This window comes from Trichosurus vulpecula, chromosome 1, assembly GCF_011100635.1.
Source record: "Trichosurus vulpecula isolate mTriVul1 chromosome 1, mTriVul1.pri, whole genome shotgun sequence".
Taxonomy (NCBI): Eukaryota; Metazoa; Chordata; class Mammalia; order Diprotodontia; family Phalangeridae; genus Trichosurus; species Trichosurus vulpecula.
In genome coordinates this window covers 552,055,770-552,083,762 of record NC_050573.1, presented here as the reverse complement: position 1 = coordinate 552,083,762, position 27,993 = coordinate 552,055,770, and the positions used below count along the sequence as shown (strand labels likewise).

At 36.7% G+C, this 27,993-nt stretch overlaps 1 protein-coding gene across 3 annotated transcripts; it reads left to right on the top strand.

Annotated features, from left to right (window-relative positions):
• Position 1: 1 nt before the first annotated feature.
• Positions 2-27,866, top strand: CCP110 (centriolar coiled-coil protein 110). Of its 3 annotated transcripts, none has more exons than XM_036741684.1 (15): positions 2-223; positions 4,143-4,298; positions 7,606-7,734; positions 12,757-14,404; positions 15,830-15,960; positions 17,627-17,804; positions 18,353-18,492; positions 18,737-18,853; positions 19,284-19,385; positions 20,430-20,546; positions 21,246-21,319; positions 21,908-21,970; positions 22,726-22,785; positions 23,309-23,394; positions 25,837-27,866. In XM_036741684.1, exons 2-15 carry the CDS (start codon positions 4,158-4,160, stop codon positions 25,887-25,889), a joined length of 3,039 nt encoding a protein of 1,012 aa, XP_036597579.1. In that variant the 5' UTR covers positions 2-223; positions 4,143-4,157; the 3' UTR covers positions 25,890-27,866. The 3 variants fall into 3 exon arrangements, with proteins under 3 accessions (XP_036597579.1, XP_036597581.1, XP_036597580.1); XM_036741685.1 differs by having other exon boundaries at positions 7-206; XM_036741686.1 differs by lacking the exon at positions 23,309-23,394.
• Positions 27,867-27,993: the final 127 nt, after the last annotated feature.

Sequence of the window (27,993 nt, the reverse complement as noted above, 5' to 3'; positions counted from 1 at the left end):
TGCTCTGGCTGGGAGGCGGACTGAGGGCGGCGGCGGTGGCGGGCCACGGCAACAGCGGTTGCCAGGTGCCGGCGTTGCCGCCTTGAGACCCGTAATATGGCGGGGAGGAGAAGGAGGAGACGGCGGCGGAGCGGGCTGCGCTCTGCGGAGATAGCCTGATCCCTTTGTCTCCTCCCGAGTCGTGGAGGGAGAGAGAGTCCGAAGGGGTGCGGAAGGGAAGTAGGTGGGTGCATGGCGGGCGGGGGGAGGGGGCCGCGCTGGGGGCTTCGCCCCGTGGCTGGGGGCGGGGATGGGGCGGTGCCTGGATCGCTGGGGCTTTGGTCCCGGCTCCTGACAGCCCGGCGAGCCCTCGTCTGTATTGCCTGGCTAGGCAGGGGAGGGAGAGGCTGGGCTGCATTTGTGGTACGTCGTGGGAAGAGGATGGTGAGGAGGATGGTGCGGGGTTGATGCAACAGCGGGCGTCGCCCTGTGCTCTTTGGGGGTAGGTGGGGTTGGGTGGGGTAAGAGGAAGACTCTTGTGCCTGTGGGAAGCATGGGGTGGGGAGTCTGTACACGCCTGATTAAAAAAAAAAAATGACCACAAAAACCGATAGCCAGTTCTTTCCAGTGCTGGGGACTGCCCCGTCTTCCATGGTGCCTCCCTTTGCTTTTCTGAAGAGTCCTCCTCCTGCTGAGCAGGCCCTGGGACCACCCTTCATCCGCAAGCTCGTCTCTTCTGTTCAGCTAGTGTTTGCCGAGTCCCTAGTGTTGTAAAGCTTGTAGACTTTAGGCATTAAAAAAAAAGTGGCCCCGTCCTCAGGAAGTTTAATTTCTATCGGGTACAGCAATAGGTAAACAGATGTGCAAATGTATGGTCATTCGAGGAGGCCAATGGGTCGATCGGTCTAGGAAGTGCTGGAGCTGAAAGGGGATGATAGGATTTCCTTAGGCTGGGGTGCGGTGGTGAATTGGGGGAGGGATTGGAATGCTGAGGTTAGGAAATAGCAAATAGGCTAGTTTGGCTGGTAGGCTGGAACCAGGTTGTGAAGAGTTTCAAAAATGCCAGGCTGAGAAGTTTATATTTGATTCTGGAGGCAATAGGGAGCCAACTGAAGATGTTTGAGGAGGAGGTTGATGTAATCAGACTTATGTTCTAGGAATATTAATTTTGCTACTGTGTGGAAGATGAATTGGAAGGGGGAGAAACTGGAATCATGGAAACCAGTTAGGCTATTGTAGTTCAGGTAACAGGTGATGAGCTGATTCATTTGAGTGGAAGGGAACAGATGTGAAGGGCTGTTGTGGAGTTAGTAGAATTCACAAGATTTGGCGACCGATTAAATATGGGGTACAGGGGAGAGAAGAATAAAAATGAGCTCTCTGAAGTTGTGAACCCAATGAATAGAGAGTAAATTTTGTTGGTCTTTATTGCTAGGTTACCACAGTAACTCTCATTTTGCATAGTTCTATCTTACCTTTTCTGAAATTTCTGGTAGAAAGGGAATGTTAGATTTCTAGAGTGCTGAATTAATATTGAATAGGGTCCTAAACTTAGGGGATTGCTCAAGCATTTCTAAGAAAGGGCTGACCACCCAATTATGTCCAAATCGGGAACAGCGATACAGAGGGAATACATGGTACAGTAGAGTTACAGTTGGGGTGCCTTTGTGGCCAGAGGCACCCTTTAAGTTTGAAACTTATTAACAGTGGATTGTGATATGAGTAATTCAGCATCCACCTGTCTAATCATATGTAACATAGATCACTCACTTTTTAAATGGTTGACATCATTTAGAGGTACTCATTTGCCCGTGAGAGGAGGATTGCTGATGAAACCATTCTTCTCTAAATTCTTCAGTTCCTGGATGGATGTTTGAGTTTCTTTTTTGAAGGGCTGGGAAATAGGAATAGTTGATAGATGCTTTCTTCAGATCAAGTTGATTAGTTTCTACTGGTAGATACAAGATTTCCATTTCTAAATCCCCTTTGCATTTTGCAAATGGCCCTTTGTGAATAGAACTTGAAACTATATGTTCGTTATGTAGTATTGTTGTAACATTCTGGGGCATTTGTTTCCAAGATCCTCATGAGATAAACTTGTAAAACTTGGCAGTTAGTGGGTAGAGTCCAAATGGAATGTCAGGTTTACCTTTGTTGTTTCAGGAGGTGCATTTATTCTATATATTGTGTATGATAAAATATCTGTAAAAGTAGATGTTTTGGTGGATTGAGTTAGAACTATTTTTCAGTATTCACCCTGAAACAAGGTTCATGTAAGTTTTCTTTTGTTCTGTGAAGAGAAGAGCTCTGTAAGTGGAGTCAGGAGAACCTGGGTTCAAATCAATGAATCAGCAACATTTACTAAACATTTACTTTGTGCTAGGCAAGGGATTACAAATACAAGTTACATCCTACTGCTTGGCAAGTCACTTAAACGATTTGGATTGGCACCTTTTTCCTCATTTGTAAAATGGTCATAAATACCTCATAGAGTTGTTAGGAGAAGCAAATGGAATATAAAGCGTTTTGCAAACCTTAAAGCACTATATAAAGGTTAGCTCTTGTTACCTGATGTTTTAATGAGAACTTGAAAGTGTCCAGCTTTGAAATGAGTGTACCTAAGTATACATACTGCCTTGATGCAGCAAAACTCAGTGAAAAAAAATGACATCAGATTTTTATGATACCATTGGAAGTACTCGGGAAATTTTTCATAGGCAAACTCATGTTAAAAATTAGGCTGACAGAAGAAATCTTAGTGTTGTGAGCAAGGGAGAAATTTAGGTAAGAGGGAAACTAAATCTTATTTTCCCATTAATTTCATTTTAATTTCAGAAATTCTTTATTTTTATTTCCAGCTGAACATTAGTTAGCTAGAACTCCCAATGCCTTAGCTTTAAATAATTAGCTGTGTGACCTCTGGAAAAATCACTTTCCTTCTTTGGGCCTCAGTTTCTTCACCTACATAATGAGGGACTTTCTAGATGATCTCTAAGATTTCTTCAGTCATAAAATTCCATTAAACTGTTAAGTTTCTCTGGTCTGGAGTTTCTTTGTTAAAAAGTTAACTTATAAATCAATACTTAAAGAGACATGGTTTTATTGGGTTTCCTTATAATGGAATATATCTATACTAAGAATATTTACATTTAAAAAAATATTTCCATTTCTTTTCAACTTAGCATGCTTTAAAAAAAATTTTCATACTCCATGGGCATCCAATAAATTCTTGATTGATTGGTGTAAATGAGTAAAGTAATACAAGAGCTGGTTTCTTCCAGGTTACATTTACAGATACCATTACAAAAATGCAGTAGAATTACTAGAAGAATTATTATTTTTGTTATTGTTAAATTTTCAGTAATAAAAATGCATTAATATACGATCATAGAGTATTTGCATTTCTTATATTCATACATTAGAAAGGGCCTGACCACAGCCATGGAATAGCTCTTAAAATAAGTAAAATCTTATCTAACTGATGTTAGCTTCTCTGGCTATTATTTTTAGAAGGGAAAGATTTATTGGCATGGTTAGGTATAGTTTTTCTTCAGTATTGTGCCCCATTTATGAAAGCCTAGTACTATAAATATAAACTTATTAAATGGGTAATAGAGAGTTTCTTTGCAAATCTGGAGAAATTGAGGAAGGCCTCTAGCATACTGGGTGGATTTGGGTGGATGAACTCAAGGGAGTAAACACATAGACATGATTTGTACATGGATGTATTGCAATTTGTGTCATTAGAGGGAACATCAAAATTTATGCGTTTATAAATCTTTTTTCATATCTGAGAGGTCTGATTATGTGGATAACAGGAGATTTTTTCTTTTTGCCCATTTAATGCTAGATTCCTTTTGTACTTAAAATCACTTTGATTTTTAAAAATTCAGTTTCATATAGATAGCCATAAACATGTTAGTTACACAAAGTGAAGTTTGCCTGTGTAGTATGTTGGATGCCTTCATCTATCTGAGTTTGCTACTGTTTAAGTATCAAAATTAGGTATTTAGTTTTCTGAATAGATAAGTTGAGTAGCAAGCACTTTAAATTTGGGAAATATTTATTATATGTTAAATCATTTTCCAAATACCTTAAATTACATTTCCAGGTGTTTTTAGTTTTTATTTTAGAAAGTATTAATATTATTTTTATTCTTGCAGCTTAATTGTGTGATAATGGAGGAATATGAGAAGTTTTGTGAGAAAAGCCTTGTCAGAATCCAAGGAGAGTCATTATCTCGAGAAACTTTTGCACCTGTTCAGCCTGAGAACATTTCACTCATTCGTTTCCATGGAGTTGCTGTGCTTTCTCCTTTGGTAAAGTTTCTTTATTTCCACTTGGTGGTTAGGTTATATTTTTCCCACTTAAAAAACTGTCTGTTGGTAGTATTAATGTTTTAGATAAATGATGTCAATTTGCTTGTTCCTCTTAGTTCCACCCTTTCATACTAATCAGGGTCATTGAAATCTGTTTTTAACCTGTTAATTCATTCTTGTGGTGGCAGTTTGGTATTGTACTTAGATAGATGGCCTTGGAGTCAGGAAAATCTAGGTTCGTTTCCTGCCTCTGACTCATGCTTAGTTCCACCCTTTCGTACTAATCAGGGTCATTGAAATCTGTTTTTAACCTGTTAATTCATTCTTGTGGTGGCAGTTTGGTATTGTACTTAGATAGATGGCCTTGGAGTCAGGAAAATCTAGGTTCGTTTCCTGCCTCTGACTCATGCTAGCTATGTCGGTGCTCAGTCAGCAAGCATTTATTAAGCTCTTATTTTGTTCTAGCCATTGGACTTAGTGTTGGAGATATAAAGAAAGGCAAAAATATGCTCTGCCCAAGAAACTTGAATTCTAATGGAGGAAAGAACATAAAAGAAAGTATACATAATAGATAGACAAGACAGACAGGTAGAGAGAAGGTATTCTCAGAAGGAAGAGACTGGCTTTGGGAGTTGAGTGGGATTAGGAAAGTCTTCTTTAAAAAGGTGGCACTTGGGGCAGGTAGGTGGCAAAGTGAGTAGAGCACCAGCCCTGGAGTCAGGAGGACCCAAGTTCAAATCCAGTCTCAGACACTTGACACTTATTAGCTGTGTGATCTTGGGCAAGTCACTTAACCCTAATTGCCCTGCCTTACCCCCTCAAAAAAAAAAAAGGTGACACTTGAGCTGAGTCTCGAAGGAAGCCAAGAGGTGCTAGTGACAGGGAAAAGGCACAGAGTCTAAGGACCAAGGGTCATGTGGGAGGAATAAGAAGACCAGTGTTGCTAGAGTACATGAACTGGGGGAAAGAAAGAATAAGAACCCTTGGGAGCTAGGAAGGAGATAGGTTGTGAGAGACTTTTAAAAGCCAGAGTATTTTATAGTTGATCCTGGAGGTGATAGGGATTCAGTGGAATTTATTGGGTAGGGGGTGACACAGTCAAGTCTTGTTCTTTAGTAATATCATTTTTGCAGTCCAGGTTAAGTACGGATGAGTGCAGTAACTTGGCAGGCAGACTCATCAGCAGGCTATTGCAGTAGTACAGTTGTGAGGTGATGAGGACCTGCATCAGCATGTTGTTGTTTGAGTGGAGAGAAAGGGGAATATGTACAAGAGATGTTGTGAAGGTAAAATGAGTGTGAGGGAGGAGTTAAAGATAGTACTGACATTATAGGCCTGGGTGGTGGTCTTGACAGTAATAGGGAAGAGGACAGGGTTTGTGGGGAAAGATGAGTCTTATTTTAGATGTATCAAGTTTGTGATGTCTATAGAGCATGCAGTTTGAGATGTACAAAAGGCAATTGGTTGGAGCTTAGGAGAGAAGCTAGGACTGGGTATAAGGATCTGGGAATTCTTTACATTATTAACCCATTAGAGCTAATAAGGTCAGCAAGCAAGATGGTAGACAGAAAAGAAGAAGGCCTAGGGCAGAACCTTGGGGATCCCCATGGTTAGTAGTCATGACCTGGATGAAGAACCAGCGAAGGAGACTTGAGAGGTGGTCAAACAGGTAAGAGGAAAACCAGAAGAAAGAACTGTTTGAAAAACTTAGAGAGGAGAGGGTGTCCAAGAGAAAATGATGTCAGTACTACTTTCCTCTGAGTCATGCAAGTTTGCAACCTCAGTCAGCCTCAGCTTCTCATTACTCCTTACCAACATGTGCATTTTGTTGCCAAGACTTGTCAGTTCTGCCTTAACAACATCTTGTGTGTCTCTTCCCTTCTTTCCACTAAGTAGTACTACCTTAGCTGGGTCCACATCATCTTTTGCCTGGACTATTACAATATCCCCTTGATTGGTGCCCCTGCCTCAAGTGTCTCCCTCCTATCCACACCTGCCAAAGTGACAGTCCTAATGCATGAAATCTGACCTTAGCATGTTCAGATGAGATCATGTATATAAATCACTTTGCAGACCCTAAAGAATTATTAAATGTAAGCTGCTCTCCCTTGCTCCAGTAAATTTCACTGGGCCCCTGTTATGTCTAGGATGAAATGCAAAGTCAAAGTCGTCCTTTATGAGGCTTTTTAGGCCTTTAAACCAATCTTCATATTGACTGTATCTGACAGTATGTACAATATTTCCTACTCTGCAGTTCCTCCCTCTGAAATGAAGGGGGAGGGAGGGACATCTTAGCTCCCCTGTAAGGCCAACTTTATCATTATAATTACACAGTATTCCATTTAATTTCATTTTATCCTCAGTGTTTTGCATATAATAAGCCCACAATAAATGCTTTCTTGTTCATTTTGTTGATCTTTTCTCTATACATTGTATTTGTGTTTTGTTTTTGCTCTGCATGCTTCATGGTGTATCACTTTTATATAAGTATATAAGTTTTCTTTCTATAAGAATTCTCTGAATTCTTAATATTTGTCACTTCTTATTATACAATAATATTCTACTAAATTCATGTACTACAGTTTGGTTAGCCATTCCCCATTCGTTAGGTGCCTACTCAATTTCTAATTCTTTGCTACAACAAAACAGATGAAACATTGCTATGTTTATCGAACTTTCTGTCTTTGACTTCCTGGAAATATATGCCTTAGTGGTGGGATCTCTGGGCTGAAGGGTTTGGGCGTTTGGGAACTTTCATTTTTAACATAATTACAAATTGCTGTCTGGAATGGTTGGGTTAATTTACAATTCCATAAAAGGTGTGCCTTTCTTTCTACTTCCCTTCCAGCATTGACTATTTACATCTTTTGTCATTTTTACTAATTTGCTGGGTGTCTAGTGAAGCCTCATGGTTGTTTTAATTTAAAGATGTGTGGCTTTTAATTTTATTTCAGTAAATACACTTTCTCTTGGAATGATGACAAATAGAATCTTGTATCTTTTTTTATCAGAACTATTTGTAGTTTATTTTTAAGGCAAAAATGAATAAAACATTTGGATGAGGGAATAAAAGCTTCTGGATTTAACTGCTATTTAACTGAGAAACTTACTGTCATTTCTGTGATGGAAAAATGACTAATATCTGGTTTATTTAAGAGCCTTTGCTAAAAGTAAACAAATTTTTACAGATTTGATCACTTAACCACTGGATTGGTTACTGACTGGTTTGGAAGTTTCTTATTGGTCATATAGTGTTTTGCTACTAGAAAAAAATAATTTGCTACATAATTCTCCATGTATTCCACAGCTTGGTGTTGAAAGAAGAAAGGAAATGCAGCAAGAGAAGCAGAAAGCACTTGATATAGAAGCACGCAAACAGAGTAGTAGGAAGAAAGCCTTACTGAATCGTGTCCAGGAGATCTTGGAAAACGTGCAGGTGTGTCTAGCCCCATTAGTTTTGATAAAGAAGTTCATTCCCCAAGACATTTATTTATAATTCCTAGGTTGTTCATGATCCACTATGTTTACTGTTATGTTTGAGAAGTCACAGTTTGCCTTTTTTTTTTAAGTCTGCACAAAAAATGTGGTTGTTTGTAAGTGATGAGTGATGACTAGTACTTAGATCAGTGGATGTTTAAACAAGGGGCCCACACATGAATGTAACAGCTATTGTTTGGGTCTTGTTACTATTTAAAAATGCTCAATTGTTAGTTAGAAAGTCCTGGATGTATTTGCTGAAGTCGGCCAGCAGCCTCATTTTCATTCTCTGATAAAGTAACTAATCTCTGGAAATTCACTTTAGTTAAAATCATGCTCTTGAGTGCCCGTGGGCAGTTTTCATTGATATAAGTGAAATAGAAGATAGAATTCTCTAGGTTTGGCTGTGGGGCTGTTTTATTTGCTTTGCTTACCGTTTGCCGTGAAAACTCTTTCATTTAAAACTTGAATAGTTTTGAGTTTCTTTTGAAAGGCTGTGTAAACAAGTACTAAAAATGAAATAAGGCACAAACCCAGCAGCCGCCGGCATATTCAGTGCCACAACGCCGCTGGTTACGTGTTTTGTTGTTTTCTTAATCCCCGGGGTTTGTGGTGGGTCCTGTGTAATTACACACTCCAGCTGATATTAGCATCATGCTTTAGGACATTACCGGGTAACTGCTAAACTCACTGTTGTTTATCTGAGCTAAGTTTCGTAACATTAGTAATTAACCCAGTCAGTGCACATCACAAATGCTAGAACCATAAAACGTACACGTATGTGTATATTCAATGGTCATGGAGGCTACGTAGTTAATATTTTATATAATTAAAAAGAAAATTGAATGTTATTATTTTAAAAAGATTACCAAAATAAATTATACAATAGAAACAGGGTTATTAGAGAATAATCTCTTTGCAGATTATTTTTATGTATGAATCATGCAGATCTAGATATTTTATAGAAAATGCACAATTTTTTAAAGTGTTATCTATTATAATCAAAACTTCATGTCAGCTTTAGTAATATATCATTTGGAATCAAACTATTGGCCGTTGTGGTTACTCTGTCCAAATAATCTATATTGTTTAGAACTACAATCCATGACTTCAGTGAGCAGGCAGAGGATTTGCTTTTATTGTGGTGTAATGTAGTCAGAGAGGACTGGACCGGGAGCCGGAAGACCCGGGTTCTTTCCAGCCTTTAACTTTGGTGCCTGGAACAAAATCCATTCACTTCTGTGTTTCCTCATCAGGAGAATGGCGGGGGGAGCGGTGTTAAATAAAAGAAGCTCCCTAAGTCCCTTCTAGCTCTGTTGTGCTAAGTATGGATATAGCTATTTTGCTTTCTATGTATGGAAACAAGGTGGTATTGTTGTACTGTTTATTACTCACTGCCTGGAAACCGTCGTGTCTGGGGATTTGTAAGGTAAGAGGGGAGTGTGTGTTGTCCTGTTTGAGACATACTGCCATTAGGAGACGTTGATGGCAGCACCCTTTTTATAGTCAGACTTGCTTAGTATCAGAAAACATTCTAATTTGAGTTATATTTGCCAGTTATGCATTTGCATTTTTTCAGAGGGAAATATCTAGGACTCAAGATGTTATTTTAATGAGTTCTGTGAAAGTTTTCTTGCATTTATATTTTACTCATTTTTATTATAGTTTATTATTTATTTGCATATGATCTCTACGTATCTCCTTATCCACAAATACATTCTTTAATATGAGGGTTCCTAACCTGGGGTCCATGAACTTATTTTTAAATATTATGTATTGTATATCTTTTTAATATCATGTATTTAAAAATTATTTTAAAACCACTGTGTATTTAAAAACATTCTGAGAAGGGTCATGGGATTCATTAGCATGCTAAAGGGGTGTATGACACAAAAAAGCTTCAGAACACCGGCCTTAGTAGTTGTTTATATTTATTTTTTTAATTAGATTTTTTATTTTTTGTTTACAGCACTTAGTTTTACATGTTCTTGAGTTTCAGATTTTCTTCCTCTCCCTCCCCACCAAGGCAGCATGCAGTCTGATATAGATTCTACATAAACCTTCACATTAAACTTATTTACACAATAATCAAATTGCAAAGAAGAATTATGACCAATGGAATGAATCATGAGAGAGAAGAAACGAAACCAAAAATAAAAAGAGAGAAAGCAAATAGTCTGCCTCAGTCTGCATTTAGACTCCACAGTTCTTTCTCTGGATGTAGCTAGCTTTTTCCATCATGAGTTCTTCGGAGCTGTCTTTGAGCCTTGTATCATTGAGGAGAGCCAAGTCTATCAGAGTTAGTCATCACAGAATCAATATGTCTGTGGTTGTGTACAGTGTTCTCCTGGTTCTGCTCTGCTCACTCAGCATTGTTATCGTGTAGGTTTTTCCAGGTTGTTATCAAGTCCGTGTCATCCCTATTTCTTATAGCACAACAGTATTCCATTACATTTATATACCACAGCTTGTTCAGCCATTCCCCAATCGATGGGCATCCCCTTGATTTCCAGTTCTTTGCCACCACAACAAGAGCAGCTATAAATATTTTTGTACATACAGGCCCCTTTTCCACTTGTGTGATCTCTTTGGGATGTAGCCCTAGGAGTGCTGGGTCAAAAGGTATGCACAGTTTTATAACCCTTTGGGCATAGTTCCACATTGCTCCCCAGAATGGCTGGATCAGTTCACAACTCCACCAGCAATATAACAATGTTGCAATTTTCCCACATCCTCTCCAGCATTTATCATTTTCCTGTTTTGTCATGTTAGCCAATCTGACAGGAGAGATGTGGTACCTAAGAGTTGTTTTGAGTTGCATTTCTCTAATCAATAGTGATGTAGAGCATTTTTTCATGTGCCTATAGATATCTTTAATTTCTTCCTCTGAAAACTGCCTGTTCATATCCTTTGACCATTTCTCAATTGGGGAATGACTTGTATTCTTATAAATTTGGATCAGTTCCCTGTATATTTTAGAGATGAGGCCTTTATCAAAGACACTGGTTGTAAAGATTTTCTCCCAATTTTCTGCTTTGTTGTTAGTAGTTATTTTTAAAGGCCACTAGATTATTGTTTAGGACAGTTTGCCTTAAGTAAATTTGTGCTTAAGTCATTGTTAATACTGGGATGTTATTAAACTTTGAATAAGCATCTGTTAAATCTGCTTAATTAAAACCGAAAACAATAACATTTATGTGGCACTTTAAGAATATTGTCCCATTTGACTCTCACAACAGCCCTGGAGTTCAGGGCTGTTATTTGCCCTCATTTTACAGATGAGAAAGCTTGAGGCAGATAGAGTTTTAAGTGACTTCCTTAGGGTCATTCAGTAAGTTTCTATGGCAGGATTTGCACTCAGGTCTTCCTGGCTGCAGCTCTGGTGCTCTATATCCACTGTATTACCTAGCTGCCTCAATCACAATTTATAGAATGCTCATAGTCAGGTTTGTTGTAAAGAACTAAGAGTCAGCGATCCCTACTTTCAACATCAAGTTACTTTACAATAAGAGTTTCTTCTAGGGCATCACTTTTGTATGACTGGTAAGTTACATTACACTTTGGTAGGAAATATTAGTATGATGACATAGCCATCACAAACTTGAAAAAATTCTCTTGACATTAGTAACATTTATCTTTGGTCACACTGATTTTTTTTCCTTACAAAGAGCAATTTAATTATACATTATATATGTATCCATATGTAGACTTAGACAAGACTTTTCATAATTTCTTTAAACAATCTAGCCTGATATGTATTAGAGGTTTAAGATCCAGGTACTTCAGGTAATCTTTTCAACTACGAGTGTTCCTCAAGGTTCTGCCCTAGACCTCTCCCTCAATGCTTTCTCTCTCTCTATAACCTCATCAGCACACGAGTTTGACTGTCATCTCTATCCCAGATCTGTATATTCAGCTCAAGTGTCTTCTCTGAGCTTTAGTTCTACATCACTAAATGTTTATTAGACATTTTAAACTGTGTGTCCCAGAGTCATCTTAAACAACATTTCTAAAACTGGGCTCGTTTTCTTTCCTTCCAAACCTTCCCCTCTTTGAGACTTCCTTTTTTCTGTCAAAGGCCCCACAATCCTTCTAGTCTTGGTTTATAACCTTGGCATAATCCTAGAGTTCTCACTCTCCTTTACCCCATCCAGTCATTTACCAAATCTTGCCATTTCTACCTTTACAACATCTATCACATCTGCCCTCTGCCCTCTGCTCACATAGCTACGACCTTACTCCAGGCCTTCACCTAAGTTATTGCACTGTCACCCTTATTAGTCTCCTGCCTCAAGTCTTTCCCTACTCCAGTCCACACACTGCTGACAAAGTAATTTTCCTTAACCTTAGATATGACAGTGTGGCTCCCCTACTCAGAAAATTGCAGTGCCTTCCTGTTGCCTCTAGGATCAAACATAAACTCTACTGTTTAGCTTTAAGAGCCCTTCACAAACTGGCCCCTCTCTGTCTTTTTACCTCATTGCAAGTTGTTCTCCCTTCCACAGTCTGCCATCCAGCCACACTACACTAGCCTTTCTTTTGCATTCCCATGATGCTCTCCCACATCCTGAAATGTACCCCCTCCTTATCTGTACTTCCTAGAGTCCTTCTTCCTTTAAAGTACAACTTAAGCCCTATCTTTTGCATAAAGCCTTTTCTTATCCACCCAACTACTGGTGCCCTCCCTCTCAAACGTCCTTGTATTTAACCACATTATATTTATGCTGTGTGTGTGTGTGTGTGTGTGTGTGTGTGTGTGTGGGTGTGTGTACTTTTCTGTTTCCCATTAGAACATAAGCTTCTTGTGAGTAGGGATTGTTTCCTTTTATTTGTGACCCCAGCTTCTTGAACTATGTTAGTACAGTACCTACAGTAGGTACTTAAGAAATCTATGCTGGCCCGTTTCAGTCGGATAATTTTTATAAAACTTAAATGGCGTTACAATAACTAGAATAATCGGTTTCCAAATTTTTCTTTGCAGGTCAGAAAAGCGCCAAATATAAGTGATTTTGATCAGTGGGAACCTGAGGCAGTTTATCTTAATTCAGAAGTCAGAGACTCGGATGTTCCCACAATGCTTCCAAATGATAGTTTGCCAAGTCTTACTGAACAGTCTGCCTCAATGAAGGTTGAAGAGACTATGGAAATTTTGCCGTCTGATACCACTGCTCATGTAAAACTGAATGGGACAGATTCAGATAAAGGTATAGGAGCATGCATTTCTGTCCAACAAAGTAACAGCCCCAATCCTGACCCTTTAGGAAAGGAAACTTCTCCAGAGACATCTTTAGGTACCTCACAGGAGACTCTTATTATAGAGGATATCCCCAAAAGAGAAGAGTTGGAGCCCTCCCCGGTTGAGGAAGCCACCTCAGATCCTTATATGATGAGCCTTCAGAACCTTATGAAAAAGTCAAAGGAATACATAGAACGAGAACAAACTCGACGCAACCTGAGAAATAACTCCAAGAAGAGCATCACTGAGAGCCACTCAGACAAAGAGAATGATGCTGTTAAGATGAGTGACTCTGGGAAAGAGAATGCAAGGTTTATAAGCAAAAGTTGTAGTTCAGTTTCACTTGATAAACCAAGCCTTAATAAATCAAACATTCTTCTCCAAAGTGCTACCACCCAGATGAGCAGCATGAATGCTTTAGCTTTAGCCAGCTTCTCCAAAGTGGATATACCCATTCGAGTGGGCACACCCACTCTTCTGGATTCAGATGAAGATGAAGATTTTAAAGTCACTTCCACTTTTGATCCCGAAAGTAGCATTGTCAAGAGTTTTATGGGTTCCTATGCCAAGTTACCTAGTCCAGAGCCAAGTGTGAGTCCTAAAATGCATCGGAGACGACCTAAGTCTTCTTCAACAGGTCACATACTTATAAATAACCCAGTAAATGCCTATGAATTGAGTCCCAAAGAAAAAGGAAGGGCCATGGATTTAATCATACAAGATGTCAATGAAAAAACAAATGTACATGAGTCTGTGCCAAAATTTGCTATTGAATTAAATGAAGTTTGTTCTAGCGAAGTTCATGTTGTCAGTAAAAATGCTTCTGAAACTGGAGGTGAAGAATCAATCTTAGGTAAATCAAATGAAATGTGTCAGCAGTTAGAAAACAAAGTCATTCATGTGATGGCTACAATGGAGGGTCAAATAGCATCTGATGGGAGAGAACTACACAAAACAGACAATAATTGTACCATAGTTCCAAAATTGCATGAGCCATATGCAACAAGTGAGTGCATGGTAAGTCAAAAGTATGGAATAATGAATGTAATCAAGCCAACGAGTGTGTTAGAAAAAACCTGTAATTCTCAAGTGGAACTGAATAAATCTTATGATGTACAAAACCCATCTCCGCTACTGATGCAGTGCCAGAATAAAAGGCAGCAGGTGGATATGCCAAATAGGCCCTGTGGAAATGAACAGTTTGTGGAAAACAGTCTTGAGAAGGTTAAGCGGAGACTTGATTTGGATGTTGATGGCTTGCAAAAAGAAAACAGCGCTTATATCCTAACAGCTGGAACAGCTGAACAGGAGAGACGATGGATACAGGAAAAAAGATTTCCTAAGGGATCCGTCTACATTAACAAGAATGAGATGCTAGAAATTAGTTCCAGAGGTAAGGGTGCTCTAGAGCTTTCGTTTAGGTGGTGCTAACCACATACCAAATGGCAGTTTTGTCATAGATAGCTTTAGTTTACGTTGCGAAGGAAGCAGTTGTTTTAATCTGTGACATGATATGTAGGACTGAACCCACTTGGCAAGACAGTCTATAATTAGCAACATTGTAATTTAATGAGTTTTTCTTTATTCATACGGACTTTTTCATTTAGATTACGAAACTTTAGGTGCTTGTTTGAGGTCCATGTCCTATCCCTCATACCATAATGAGTCGAGATATTCGTAGGGATAAAGTTCTTGTAGAATCCATCTCCTACTGATTTGAATCTGGTACACTGATATATGATCATCTGTTTTGGCTATAGTTGCTATTTGTTTTCTGTGATGTTCACTGCAAATCACAAGGCGTTGGCTGCTTCAGTAAACACTTGGACATCAAGTTATTAGAGAAAGAAATTATAAGTAGGAATGTGTGTAACACATCCAGAAACATCTGGTGAAGCGTTTTTAAATGGAATAGCTTTTCTAATTGTTTTTCTCTCCCCTGTCCTGTTCCGTATTATCAGAACTCTTATCCTCATGTTCCTTTTCTTCTTACTCAGTCTCACAACATAAAGTATGCTACATCAAAGTTTTTGATGCTTGATACTTATAATTGTCATCACTAACAAAAAAGCTTAATAGGAATAGAATAAATTAGGCCATCGTATGTCAATATTCAGAACAAATTGTGAGAGAACCATTATAATAGTTCAATAAATACTTATCTATCATGAAAATCTTTCTCTATATCCACAGTTAGAGAAGAACATTTCTTTGGGTTTAATCAAACAATAAGAGGAGTGCTTCAATGTATATATGCTACATTTAAATTTAGTAGCATCTCATGATCCTGACATTTAGTGGGTTTATCTTCAAGTTTCTTATATATTCACCCCCTTTTTTCACATGTTTGGAACTTAATGTATAATGTTCTTCCTTAGAACCCTAAACTCAAGTGTTTGCACCTTTGAAATAATGAACCGGAAAAAAAAATAGAGAACCCAGAGGGGAGAGAGAAGAGATGATAGAATAAGTTCAGGTGGTTCCACCTTTTATGTGTAACGCATTTATGGAATCTTTGTTTCTAGTGGACTAATGTAAGACAGATTTATGGTGGCACATGTTTTGCTTTAATTCTGACATTGGTAGAAAATATCAAGTGAACATAAATAAAGTATTATGGATCTTTATTATGTAGCATCAACATGGAGTGCAGTGGTGAAATACAAAGTGGTGGAAGGTGGAGATTACATCTATTTGGAACATCCTTTTTCTGTAATTTGGGAAGAGCTGGTGCGATAATGCAAATAAAATCAATGCTGTAAAATGTCATATTTTAAAAATGCAAGAAGTTTTCCAAAAAGAGCATGTTTCTTTGCAGAAGGAGGAGAGATGCTAAAAAATAAGATGTTGGCTTTCGAAGAAATGAGAAAGAGACTTGAAGAACAGCATGCTCAGCAGTTATCAATACTTATAGCTGAGCAGGAGAAAGAGCAAGAGAAATTACAAAAGGTGAGGAATTATAATACAGGGATGTAGAGGTATTAAGTAAGATTTGGCATGTTTATAGCTTCTGGTGTTTCATAAAATTTAATTGCAAGAGTCCTAGTTGATTTTGGTACATATGTAGCATTTTTGTGGAAAGATGGCTGCATATGAAATGATTTGATATCTGAGGATGAAAGGGAATTGTATAACATGTCAAAAGCATAGTGCTTAATCCAAACCTTTATTTCTGCCATTGTTAAATAAGGAAAGTCCTTGGCTCTGATACGTCAGTACGGTGTGGAAGAGAACCTGGGATGTCAAGGCTAGTAGAAAAGAAGCTATTACAGCTTTGGGGTACAGGCCTCTTGACTGTATCCATTGTCCAAGAAACAGCCTAGCTAATATCAAAGAAACTTATCACTACAAGGTGATGAATTGTTTTAGCTGTGGAAACTCTAAAAATCATCTGCTAAGTCGTCCTTTTTCATGGGTCTAATTTTTGTTTGTAATGAGGCAACTTTCAAATCTTTGTCCCTAATGTCTCCCTTAACTCGGGTGCTATATCTCTACAAGTTTGTGAACATTTCTGTTCTTCAGCATCTTAAATTCAGTGTGTCCAAAGTAGAACTCATCGATTTCCTCATTTCTCTTGGGGGCGTCACCAGTTACTCCTGCTCACCCTTCTCTTTTCCTTGTCACATCTTGCTCCGGTCCCTCCTCTCCCCAATATCTAATCACTTCCTAAGTCCTGTCAATTCTACTTCTACACCTTAAAATCTAGAATGAAACATGCATTTTTGGACATGGCCTTTTGGGAATTTGTTTTGCTTGACTGTGTATTTGTTATGAGAGTTTTAAAAAAATGCATACAAATAGTTATACCTCCACATCATCTCTGACGTCTGTCTGGAGTCTCCATCTGTGTAGCTACCATTGTCGTCCAAGCTGTCTCTCTTCCACTTAGGCTGTTGTAATAGCTTCCTAACAGATCTCTCTGCTTCCAGTGTCTCCTCTCCAGTTCACACAGCTGCCAAGATAATCTTCCACGGGACAAGTATGACTATGTCCCTGCCTTGTTCCAAAACATCGAATGTGTCCCTGTTCCTTCTAGGATAAAATAAAAGCCTCTCAGCCTGGAATTCGAAATCCACCACATTCTGACTTCAGCCTGTCTTTCCAGTCTTATTTCCTATTACTTGTTTTTTGGTTTTGACCGTTTCCTGTCCTCAACATTGTATCTCAGTAAATCTGCACAAGTAGGTTTCTGCCTCCTCCTCATCTCCATCTCTCAGAGTTCTTATTTTCTTTCAAGGCTCAGCACAGGTACCACTCCCTAAGAAGCTTTTTCTGCCCCTTCCCCTTCATACCCACTTTCTAGTATTTTTCTCTCCTCAAATGACTTTTGTATTTACTTACCTGTGTCCATTTTTTTATTCCCCTCCCCCCAAAAAATGTAAGGTTCTTGGGTGAATGGGCTTTTGCCCTTCTGTCCCCAGCTCCTAGAACAGTGCTTCAAACAGAAGTGCCTAATAAATGCTTGTTGGATTTAATTTACTTTAAATGCGCTGAAATTGTCAGATCTGTATCAGAGGAGAAGTAGACCTCATGGTACGAATAGATTGCTTTGTTTATCAAGTAGATGTGTTTGAACATGAGAGCTGGCATATTTTAATAGACCATTAATCTGCAGGAAATAGAAGAACAGGAGAGAATGTTCAAAGACAAGAAGGAAATTACAGCAGAAACGCCTGAAGCGAACCTTAACAATGCAGTGGAATTAGAATGGAGAAAAATAAGTGACAGTGACTTGCTGGAAACAATGCTATCCCAAGTGGACACTCTCCATGTTGCAAATTCAGATAGTTCTGGTAAATATTTAAAGTCTTTCCCTTGATACAGAAAGTGGTAGATAAGTCTTTAAGAAATATTATTAGATGATGGCTTTCGCAGGTCACCTCCATCTGCCAGCTGCTTGGTAACCAGTGAGAAATGAAATGCTGGCAACGGTGCAGGTCCTTGTAAGCAGGTGTTTGAAAAGAGAGTAATCACTTTAGGGAGGAAGTATCCCAGCCTGTGTTCATTCATGTGGCAGGTGACATATGGCAAATAAAAAAAAATCATCATCTTCAGAGTGCTCTTACACTGTATCTGGCCCCTTTGATTGCTTTTTCACATCTTTTATTTTCATAGTGATGCTGTGCCTATTTTAAAGTTCCATCTGTTGTATCAACTTATAAGAGAAGTACAATAAAAACCCTACAGGTGGCTCAGGATTTAGGGGATTATTATCCTGGCAAGAGCACAGCTTGTACAAGTGTGATTATTACCCACAGTAATCTATACTGATCAGTGCTGATAGATGTATACTGCTTATGTAGTATTGGGTGTGGTCTATGTTTTTTAACCTTTTCTCTAGGTTTTACAAATTCTGCCCTACAACATAGCTTTGGTTCTACCAGTGAAGTACCATTCTACCTCTGGGGATCGTCAACTAGTGGTTTGCCCAAAATTCCAGTAACAAGACCTCTTGGAAGGGGCAAACCTAGATGGTCTCAGGTTAGTAAAATTTAATTTTACATATATATATATATATATATATATATATATATTTTTTAAAGCTGCATTATTCTGTCAAGCTCTGCAAATGAACATGCATACTTTGACAGTACCAGTTTTAAATATTTAAAATTATTTTAAAATGTAATAAACAAGAATTTGTTTCAGTACCTCCTTACAAACTAAGCAGCAATTCTATAATACAAAATCTTAAAAAGTTTGTCCTTGTCTTTTTTTTTTAAAGCTTTTTAGTCTAGAAGTACAAGCAAAATTTGAGAAAATAACTGCAGTGGCAAAAGGATTTCTTACTCGTAGGCTCCTGCAGACAGAAAAAGTGAAACATCTCCGGCAAACAGTAAAAGTAAGAGCATTGGTCTAAGATTTTTTTATTTTATGTAAGTATTTTTCCCTTTTCCTTTCCTCCTACCCTTAATCTTCTGTAGACTTCTGCAAGTTCGAGGATAAGATTAGAACTCAGATGAAATAATTTATGAAGTAAGATAGGCAACTATTTGTGTGCTGTCGCTAAGAGAATGCATTGATTCTACAACCTAAAATTAGATGGTGTGTTCTGTTCTTTATAATTTTTCAAGATAAACATAATTTGACCTATAATGATGGTTTTCTTGACAAATTTGGGGCAAATCAAGGTATAATTCTTCATATGGTAAAATGAAACGTGAATGGTTTAAATACTATAGATGGAAGGAATAGGAAAAGAAGGGGGAACTTCCGAAATCCTATGAATATTCGTAAAGATTCCTTTTCAAAAATTGCTTAAATTTTTACAGGATACTATGGAGTTCATAAGAAGTTTTCAGTCAGAAGCTCCATTAAAAAGAGGATCTGTTTCAGCACAAGACGCTTCTCTCCAAGAAAGAGTGTTAGCTCAGGTAATTGTGTGTGCATGTATTAGGCATAACTTCTAAGTATAGCCCATATTACATGATCAGGGCTGTTTTACAATAGTATGATTAATATGTTATAATCAAACCTTACAACAACATAGCAAAATCTTACAGTAGCTGATTCTAGGAGCACAACTCCTAGCTTTCCTCTAAATGGTGAGAGCGTGCTTAAATCTTTAATTCTGGGACCGTGGGGCAGCTACACAGGAACACTGGCCTTTCCTGTCCCCCAATCTTCTGTGGGACTCCTGCTCCAAAATGAAAGAAGATAGCTGGTAAGTACCGAGAGAATGTAGAGAACAATGGTACGAAGTTTGGGGGCAGGAGGACCATTATGGGAATCCCCTCTCCTTTCTCCCCTTTTCCCATATGCCTAGCTAAATATTTTTTCTTTTCGGCAGGGCAATTGGGGTTAAGTGACTTGCCCAAGGTCATACAGCTAGTGTGTGTGTCAAGTGTCTGAGTTCGGATTTGAACTCAGGTCCTCTTGACTTCAGGGCTGGTGCTGTACTCATTGCACCACCTAGCGGCCCCCACCTAGCCAGATATTTTTGCTGCAGAAGGCCACATATGCCATTCTGTTTGCCAGGTATTAAAAAAAAGAAAAACCGCTACAGATTTCTGGAGTGGAGAAAGAAGAAAGTTGTGAGGCAGGGCAACTAAGTTTTACCTTCATAAAGGTTATGTAGTCTTAGATCTCTGTAGCTTTTATAATCTAAATTCTACCTGCCAAAAATGTAATTCACTTATAACTTATTTCTCTTAAGTGTCTACAATACATGTTTTCATGGAACCAGTCATCAGCCTAGGAAAGTTACCTTGTGTTCTGTTTATTTCTCTGCAGTTTGCTTTGTTGAATAAGTTAGAATTTCAGTTTACTTCCACATCTTTATCTGAAGTATTTCTGTGAATGAAGAATGTGTATTACTAACATTGGAAAATTTTAAAATATTCTTAAAACATGTGCTACCAAGTTATTGTTTAGCTTTTTTTATAGAAGGTACAATTTCTTTTTTGTTTCAAAATTAGCTTCGAGCTGCCTTATTTGATATTCATGACATATTCTTCATAATGGATGCAACAGAAAGAATGTCCATTTTACATCATGATCGAGAAGTGCGTAAAGAAAAAATGCTTAGACAAATGGTACGTTTAATGCAATTAATGTAACATTTTATGTAATGAAATCACTCTGGATTTTAGCATGACTTCATTTCTCATTGAATGGCATCTAAGCTATTCTCAGAGCTTTTCAGGCATAGGTTGCAGTCAAGAATGCAGCTCCATGGGTACCTGTAGAGATGCAGAAGAATACACAGTATAACCCTCCCACCTATCAGGATTGGCAAGATTTTTAACTTGATTTTGATAGGCTTCCTTTTATGACACCTGGAAAAGTCTGCCGAACTTTCATTGAGTTTTCTAATCATTGCTTGCCATATAATTCTTACCCTTGCAACTAATTCATAGAGCAGAGCAGAAAGTCTGGCCCAAGTAAATCTGAAAAGGCATCATTTTAAAGTAACATTTCATTGTCTGATTGTGAATGAATTTGTCTATTGATGGTTGACAGGAGACAACCAAAAATGTGAAATCACATTTTTTTGTAGTATGCATATAGAAAATAAAAATTTTAGAAACCATTTACCAAAATAATTAACCAGCAGATTAATTCCCAAGAAAGATCATGTCAGAGACGTATAAATTCTATTTAAAAAAAGATTTTTCAATGAAAATTGATAGATTCCTAGATAAAGTAACACAAATGCTCAGTTGGTCCTATCACAGTACATGCACATACACACACATGTACATACATACATACTTTTTTTTTCTTACGTAAAGGATAAAATGAAGAACCCACGAGCATCTCTTTCAACTGCAACACAGAAATCTCTGGATAGGAAGAAGTACATGAAGTGAGTATTGACATAATCTCTCTCTTTTTTTCTTCTTCAATTGAAAGAAGTAATCTTTACTTTTGGTCCTCCATTATTCTCCTTTGTTCTTTCTACTTATGGGATTAAGGACCAATAGTTTTCCCCAGTTGACTAATTTTCATTCATAGAAAGTATGTCCATTAAAATAAAGTTGTGAGATCTGAATCCATCTTTAAATGGTCTATATTTATTTCTGGCTTGTGTTTGTCTGATTTTCTTTGTCTTTGCCTTATGACTTTTACCTATTATGCTGTTAATTGGGAGCCCAGACCATTATTCTTAGTATTCAGTATCAGCGTAATATTCAAGTGATTGCTTCTACATTGAGTGCCTCAGCTTTTAGACACATTCTGCTTGTGGCTTCCCAGAATTAACAAAAGTTACTGAGAAAAGACCGTATTTAGGAAAATGTAAATAGACGATCTTTTTAAAGTTTTTCTCTTAAGAAAAATATTATCTCTTCAGCTTACATAGTTTTGGCCTGAAGTAATGTACTTTATCTGTGATATTTATAAGCATATTTTTTCCCCTTCAAGTACACTCTTGTGTCCTAATTTTCTTCTTTAGGGCTGCTGAAATGGGAATGCCAAATAAGAAAATTCTCATCAGACAAAAGCCTTCTGAAACAAGGTAAATGAAAGTAACTGAAGCTATTCCTATAGGAAATTATTTTTCTCCTATGAGAAGGCATTGTTTTCTACTAAGTCCTGTACCTGCTTTCTTTTCTTTCTCTCTCTTTCTTTCCCTTCCTTCCTGCTCTCCCTATTTTCCTGCTGTCTTCCTGCCTTCCATTAGCAAAATATTACCTGTTTACATAAAAGATGATAGACCTTGGGATTACATAAGAATGTAATAAGGCTACCAAGCAGAGCTACCAGATAACAGCAAGAACATAATGAGGATATGCTTGGGAAATGCTGCTTCTGTGGGAAATTTTAGTCGTGATTTAAATCCAGGATCCAGGCTTACTCCTATATGGCCTTTTTCTACTGCCTTGGGAAAGTTACTTAAAGTTTTTAACTTTTTTCCCCTTATTTTAATATGAGAATAATATATTCTATGAGATTTGAGAAGATTTGGCTTTTTTAAAAAATCATTGTGTTAGTCACGCAGAAGAACAAGGGATTAAAGCTAATTTTAGACCACATTGTTTTTCGTCATACAGTTTTCTATAGGCCTAGTCTATTAGTAGACAAATACTGGGTGCCATATTTGACACAGGTGCTCCTGTTTAAAAATTCAGTAAAAACTTTGGACATATCTAAGGAAAACCTATTACACAGTTAGCTCCTAACTTAATATTTTCCTTTAAGAAAGGTAATGTAAAAAAGCCTAATTTAATTTGTTTATTTTTTGGTAAACTAACTTATTTTCTTTGTTAACAGAGTACTTCAGCCAAGTCAAGGACAGAATGCCCCTATTCATAGGCCACTTTGTAGACAAGGGTAAGAGTATGATATACATTAGTTTATATTTGAAAATATGTAAAATAAAAGGCAATTTTGAGTGTAAATTATTCATATTCATGATAAATATTGCAAATACTTTTAAAAAAATGTGGTCACTTTTTTTAGTTAAAAATATATTTAAATTTTTTCAGATTTCTTTTTGTCTTAGAAAACAGTTTGAAAGTAAATTGGGCATACTGTTGTGTATTGTGTTTTCATTATCATCATGTTTTGCCATGTTTTTTGCATTCACTTCGTACAATTTTGGTTCCATTAACAACATATAAACAGCATTGAGACTGCACAGGGGTATAGGTCAGTGTAACCAGAATGATGAGGTTGTGGAATGTGGATTGTATTCTGTCATCGAGAACAAGTGTAGCTTCCCTGCAGGGTTTCTGACTGCTACTGTGTTCCTTTTTCAGCTACTCCTACTGAACAGTATGATGCTTGTTTTCTTTGTAAGTTATGGCATTTAGACTGTACTGTGTGGCTTATTAACTTTTCTATATTTAATTAGAACCCCTAAGACATCAGTGAAGGGGGTTGAGCAAAATAGAGAGAAGTCCTCAGACAACAGAATGCGTAACAGAGTGCGTGTTTCAGGTGTGTAGAAAATGAGTTTCTGAATCTCATTTCATTTACAAAAAAGTGAGTAAGATTCTCAAATCCACATCATTTAAGTGGAACATATTGTTTTCTTTTTCTTGCCACTATAACTTCAGCATGTATATTAAATCGTTCCTCATCAAAGGAATGTGTTTGCAATTTAGCGAGGTTGAGAGGTTGGTGGAGAATTAAGGAAATACATGATTATAGTCTTGGTTTCTAGAAACATCTCTATCCATAGACTGCCATGTAAACTTTGCAGTTCAGAAAAAAAGTATGAAATGTGAATTATGTCTCCCTTTTAAAAAATGAATACCAAGCAATGATGGTGTTGTGCCTGAGCTGCCCTAAATCTATGCATGTCTCTTGTTTTGCTATGGGGAAGTGTATGACCTTGTAGTTTGGTAGTTATGGTATGGTAACGGCAAATAAGGAAATAATCATTTGTTCTCTTCCCCACCTCCCCCAACCACAAGATCATTTAGGAGGAGAATTTTTTTTAGGAAAGTTTTTTTTCTTTTCTCCTTGGTTTCTTGCTTAATACAAAACAGAAACTCCAGTTTATTACAGAGGACTTGTTTCAGAGCTTAATTTTTAAATGGTGGCAAGAAGACAAATACAATATTCAAATAAATCCAAAGAGCTTATAAAACCTGTTTTTGTTAGATATTTAGTTCTTACTAACAGAATATTTGGGAACTATTCACTAAAATTATTTATGTGTTACTAACGAAAATACCTTTATTAACACATAAAAAAGTTAATTCTAACTTGTAAGGTGGAACAGATCTTTAGATTAATACCAACAAATACCAGATTTAACAGTCACAGAATTTTCATTACTTAGGAATAAAATCTGTTTTCAGAGTTAAGAAAAAATGAGCACTGTAAGGATTTTTTTCATGTTACATTGTTAAATAAGAGTTTAACGTTAAGTATTTTAAGAGATCAGAGCTTTGTGAGATGAATGCTAAATATGTAACCGATCATGGAATATTACTTTTGGAAGGGATCTTAGAGAGATCATCTAGTCCAACCCCCTCATTTTTCAGATGAGGATACTGAGATCCAGAGAGGGGAGATGACATCCAAAGTCACACAGGTAGTTTGCAGCAGAGTCAGGCCTCAAACCCAGGCCTGTTGACTCTATTGTACCATACTCTGTGAGTATAACTGTTAATAGTGCATATGTAGTATAATCCATTTTAAAACCGAGCCATTTAAAATCATGATTTATAGTAAGTGGGGTTACTTTAAAGGGAATTACATATTGAATGTTACTTTACCTTCAAGTGCATTCAGAATCTAGTAGTTTAAATGATGGCCAAAATCAGGAAAAATTTCACAAAATGACTAATGCATCTTCTGCTGTTTTTAAAGACCATGGCACTAGTTGGAATCCCTCTAAACATTATAGTTCTTTCTAGGATCTAAGAGGCAAAAATTTTGATAAATTTCCTGGCCATTTAGAATTCTTAGAAATAGGGAAGTACTGGAAGATTTCTAGATATTTCCTCATTGTAGTATATAATTTGTGTGGTTTTTTTTTTTTAATCAAATACTCCACTTGACTACAATGAATTTTTCCTATGTTGTATCTTCCCTCTCATTTCATTTCCACATGTTTGACTGTCACTTCTGATTCATCATATTTGTATGATCTGCACTTATTTAATAACCTAATTACTTAAGTGCATATCAGTCAATACTCAACAGTATATATTTTGAAATATATATAGTCACTGGGCTTATATATAAAATATTTACAATCATATGGATTTGTATCACGACTGAATTACAGATGAGTTTCACCCTTGAAATGTAAAATTAATATGCAGCTGATCATATACTAAAATTAACTTTTAGCTGTTTTCCTTACTGTTCTCAGTATCATGTTCTATAAACAATAGTATATAACTTTATGTGTGTTATACTATATTTATTATATGTTCACAAAAAAGGCAGAAATTGAAATCTCAAATGGAAAATTTAAGCTCTGTAGTAAAAGTTATGAAGTTTATGGAGGCTTGTTAATTATCTTCATCATTCAAATTGATATCAGTTACTTCATACACGTCAAAGACCTGTGATTTCATCACTGTCGGAATTATCATTGGGAAAATTCCCTCCATGCATGTGGCTTGCAATCCATATAACTTACTGTCATAGAGAAGGAGCTGAGGCTGAGAGCTTACCTAACTTGCCCATAATCACAAAGCTGTTAACTGTTAGAGGTGGGATTTGAACTCTGGTCTTCCTGACTCCATAGCCAACACTAGTTACTATGGCAGGCTGTTTCTCCCAGTGTTCTAAGGTCTCAAAATATTGTCAAAGAATCTTTTTAGTTATTTATACTTAATTTGATGGTATATGACATATAATGTAATTCAGACAGTCATAACATATAGAAATAAATAACTGGTTTTACTTTGTTTTTAGGAGCATATGCAGGAAAAACCCAAAGAAAGCAGCCAAATGTTGCGACAATTTAAGAAGACAGCATTCACTAGGATAAAACAATGTGGTCATGCTCATGTATTTTTTTTTGCCCAAGAAAGTGAAGTGGAAGGTTGAGGATTATTCACTAATGTAGAGAAATCCTACTGTAAATCCATTTTTTCATTAATAATAGGTTTAGGTGGGGAAAAACTTAATACAGAGAAAAATACTTTAAGTCTGTGCTTTAACTGTGTAGTCACAATTTTGATATTTCTGTGTATAGGTTTGCAAAAGATGTATATTTTCCAGATTTTAAGGACATTTGAACTGTTCTTGTGAAAGAAGATTGAAAAGATGTGGCAAAATGTTTATCAGTTCAGAAAACACACACATTTTACTTATTAGAAACTTGTAACTGTACTATTGCATCTGGTAAACAAATTTCATGATACCTTGTTCCAAGAGAGAATAATGTAGAAGCATATTTTGTTGGTTTTTTAACTTTTTAAAACAATTTTCAGTAGACTCTCAATGGAATTAAGTCCCAATTTGTAAATTTTGCTATGGACTAACAGGCACTTATATAAACTGAAACTGTGGTTTAGGGAGCATAAATTGGATGAAAATTAACATAGAGTGAAAGTTTGGAATATTGTTTTTGGTCACTTCTGCCTAATTATTCTTCTTCTGGATACCTGTATGCCAACAGGAATATCAAATTTCCATGTATGTTACTAATATTTGTTAAAGCATTTTCATAGGATTGTCACTTCATCTCATGGAAAGAGAATTTTTTGAGAAGATAGCACAATCTTCTTGAATATATCATATTTAGGAATGTACTAAATCTACTGTAGTTTAAAAAAACACAAGTTATTGCATGCAATTATATTTTCTATTTGAGTAGAACAATTTTTTCCAGCAGTTTTGCTCCTTTATGACATTCTGCTTTTTCTAGGATGCTTAATTTTGGAGAGAATAAAGGGCTGTATCTAATCCAAATTTTCAAATAGGGGTTTATTTTTAATGTATGGATTACTATGTGTATATATGTGTGTATATATACACATACAACACACGCATTATTATATATACACAAATACCTGTGTGCTTTTATATACACATAAAAGTGAAATTAAAAACATGACCCAGAATAACAGGAGCCAAGAAAACTTAATTTTTTCTTTTAGAGAGAATTTCATTTGTTGTTTATCAAGACATTTTGGCATCCTAAGGAAAAGGCTTTGTGCTTCTCTTATATATAAATGTGGACCTTTAATCTTTCAAACTAGAATTTTAAAGAGAGATGATGTTGAATTTTAGAGAGAGTACTGTTAATTTTGTAAAGCAGAGTCTACTTAAGTGAATGCTGGTTTTCTCCAATTTTCTGCTCCATTTAAAAATCACTTTTTGCCTCCAACTATAGACAGAAAACAACTACTCTGGGAATAAACTTGATAATAATTCTTGGGATTTTTACATAATTTATTGCCTGAGTGAACCAGAAAATTATAGGAGAGCCAGCAGAATGCCCTAGTTAGATTTCTTATTAATAAGTGAAACATATCAAATTGTTTACTACTTAAATATGAGAAACCTTGTTTTATAAAAATCAAAACCTCAGGATATTTCCGTACTTATCACTGTAGGTCTCTCCATTGATAAAGTTGGATTCATTGGTTTGTGTGTAGCAGTGCTAATTAGCAAGATAAGCAATATGTTTTAGAGAAACTTAAGTAGTCTTAGAATAAAGTTGAAAACGTGTATTATCTTTTAATTTTAAAAAGTTTGTGTGTTATATTACTGTCATCTACAAATTTTATTTTCCATGGATTTTCTCTTAAAATGTGCCAGATAGCATTTTTGTGCTTTGGATGGATTTTTATTTATGTATACTATTTTTTATTCAGTTTTTTTTTTATTTTGAGTGGAATGCCCATTGATTTAAATTATATTTATTTTTTTACTTATAGTAATTTTCACCAGCTTTGCTTCTAGGCAAGCAGCAAAATAAACTTTTCATCATTAAAGCTCTAGTTTGTTCTTTATTATTATTTGGGGGGAAAATGAGAAAAGAAGATGCCACTTTAAGGGGTCACTGTAAACACTTAAATTTGTCAAAACTTTTGAAATCATCAAAATGCAACTAAATATACA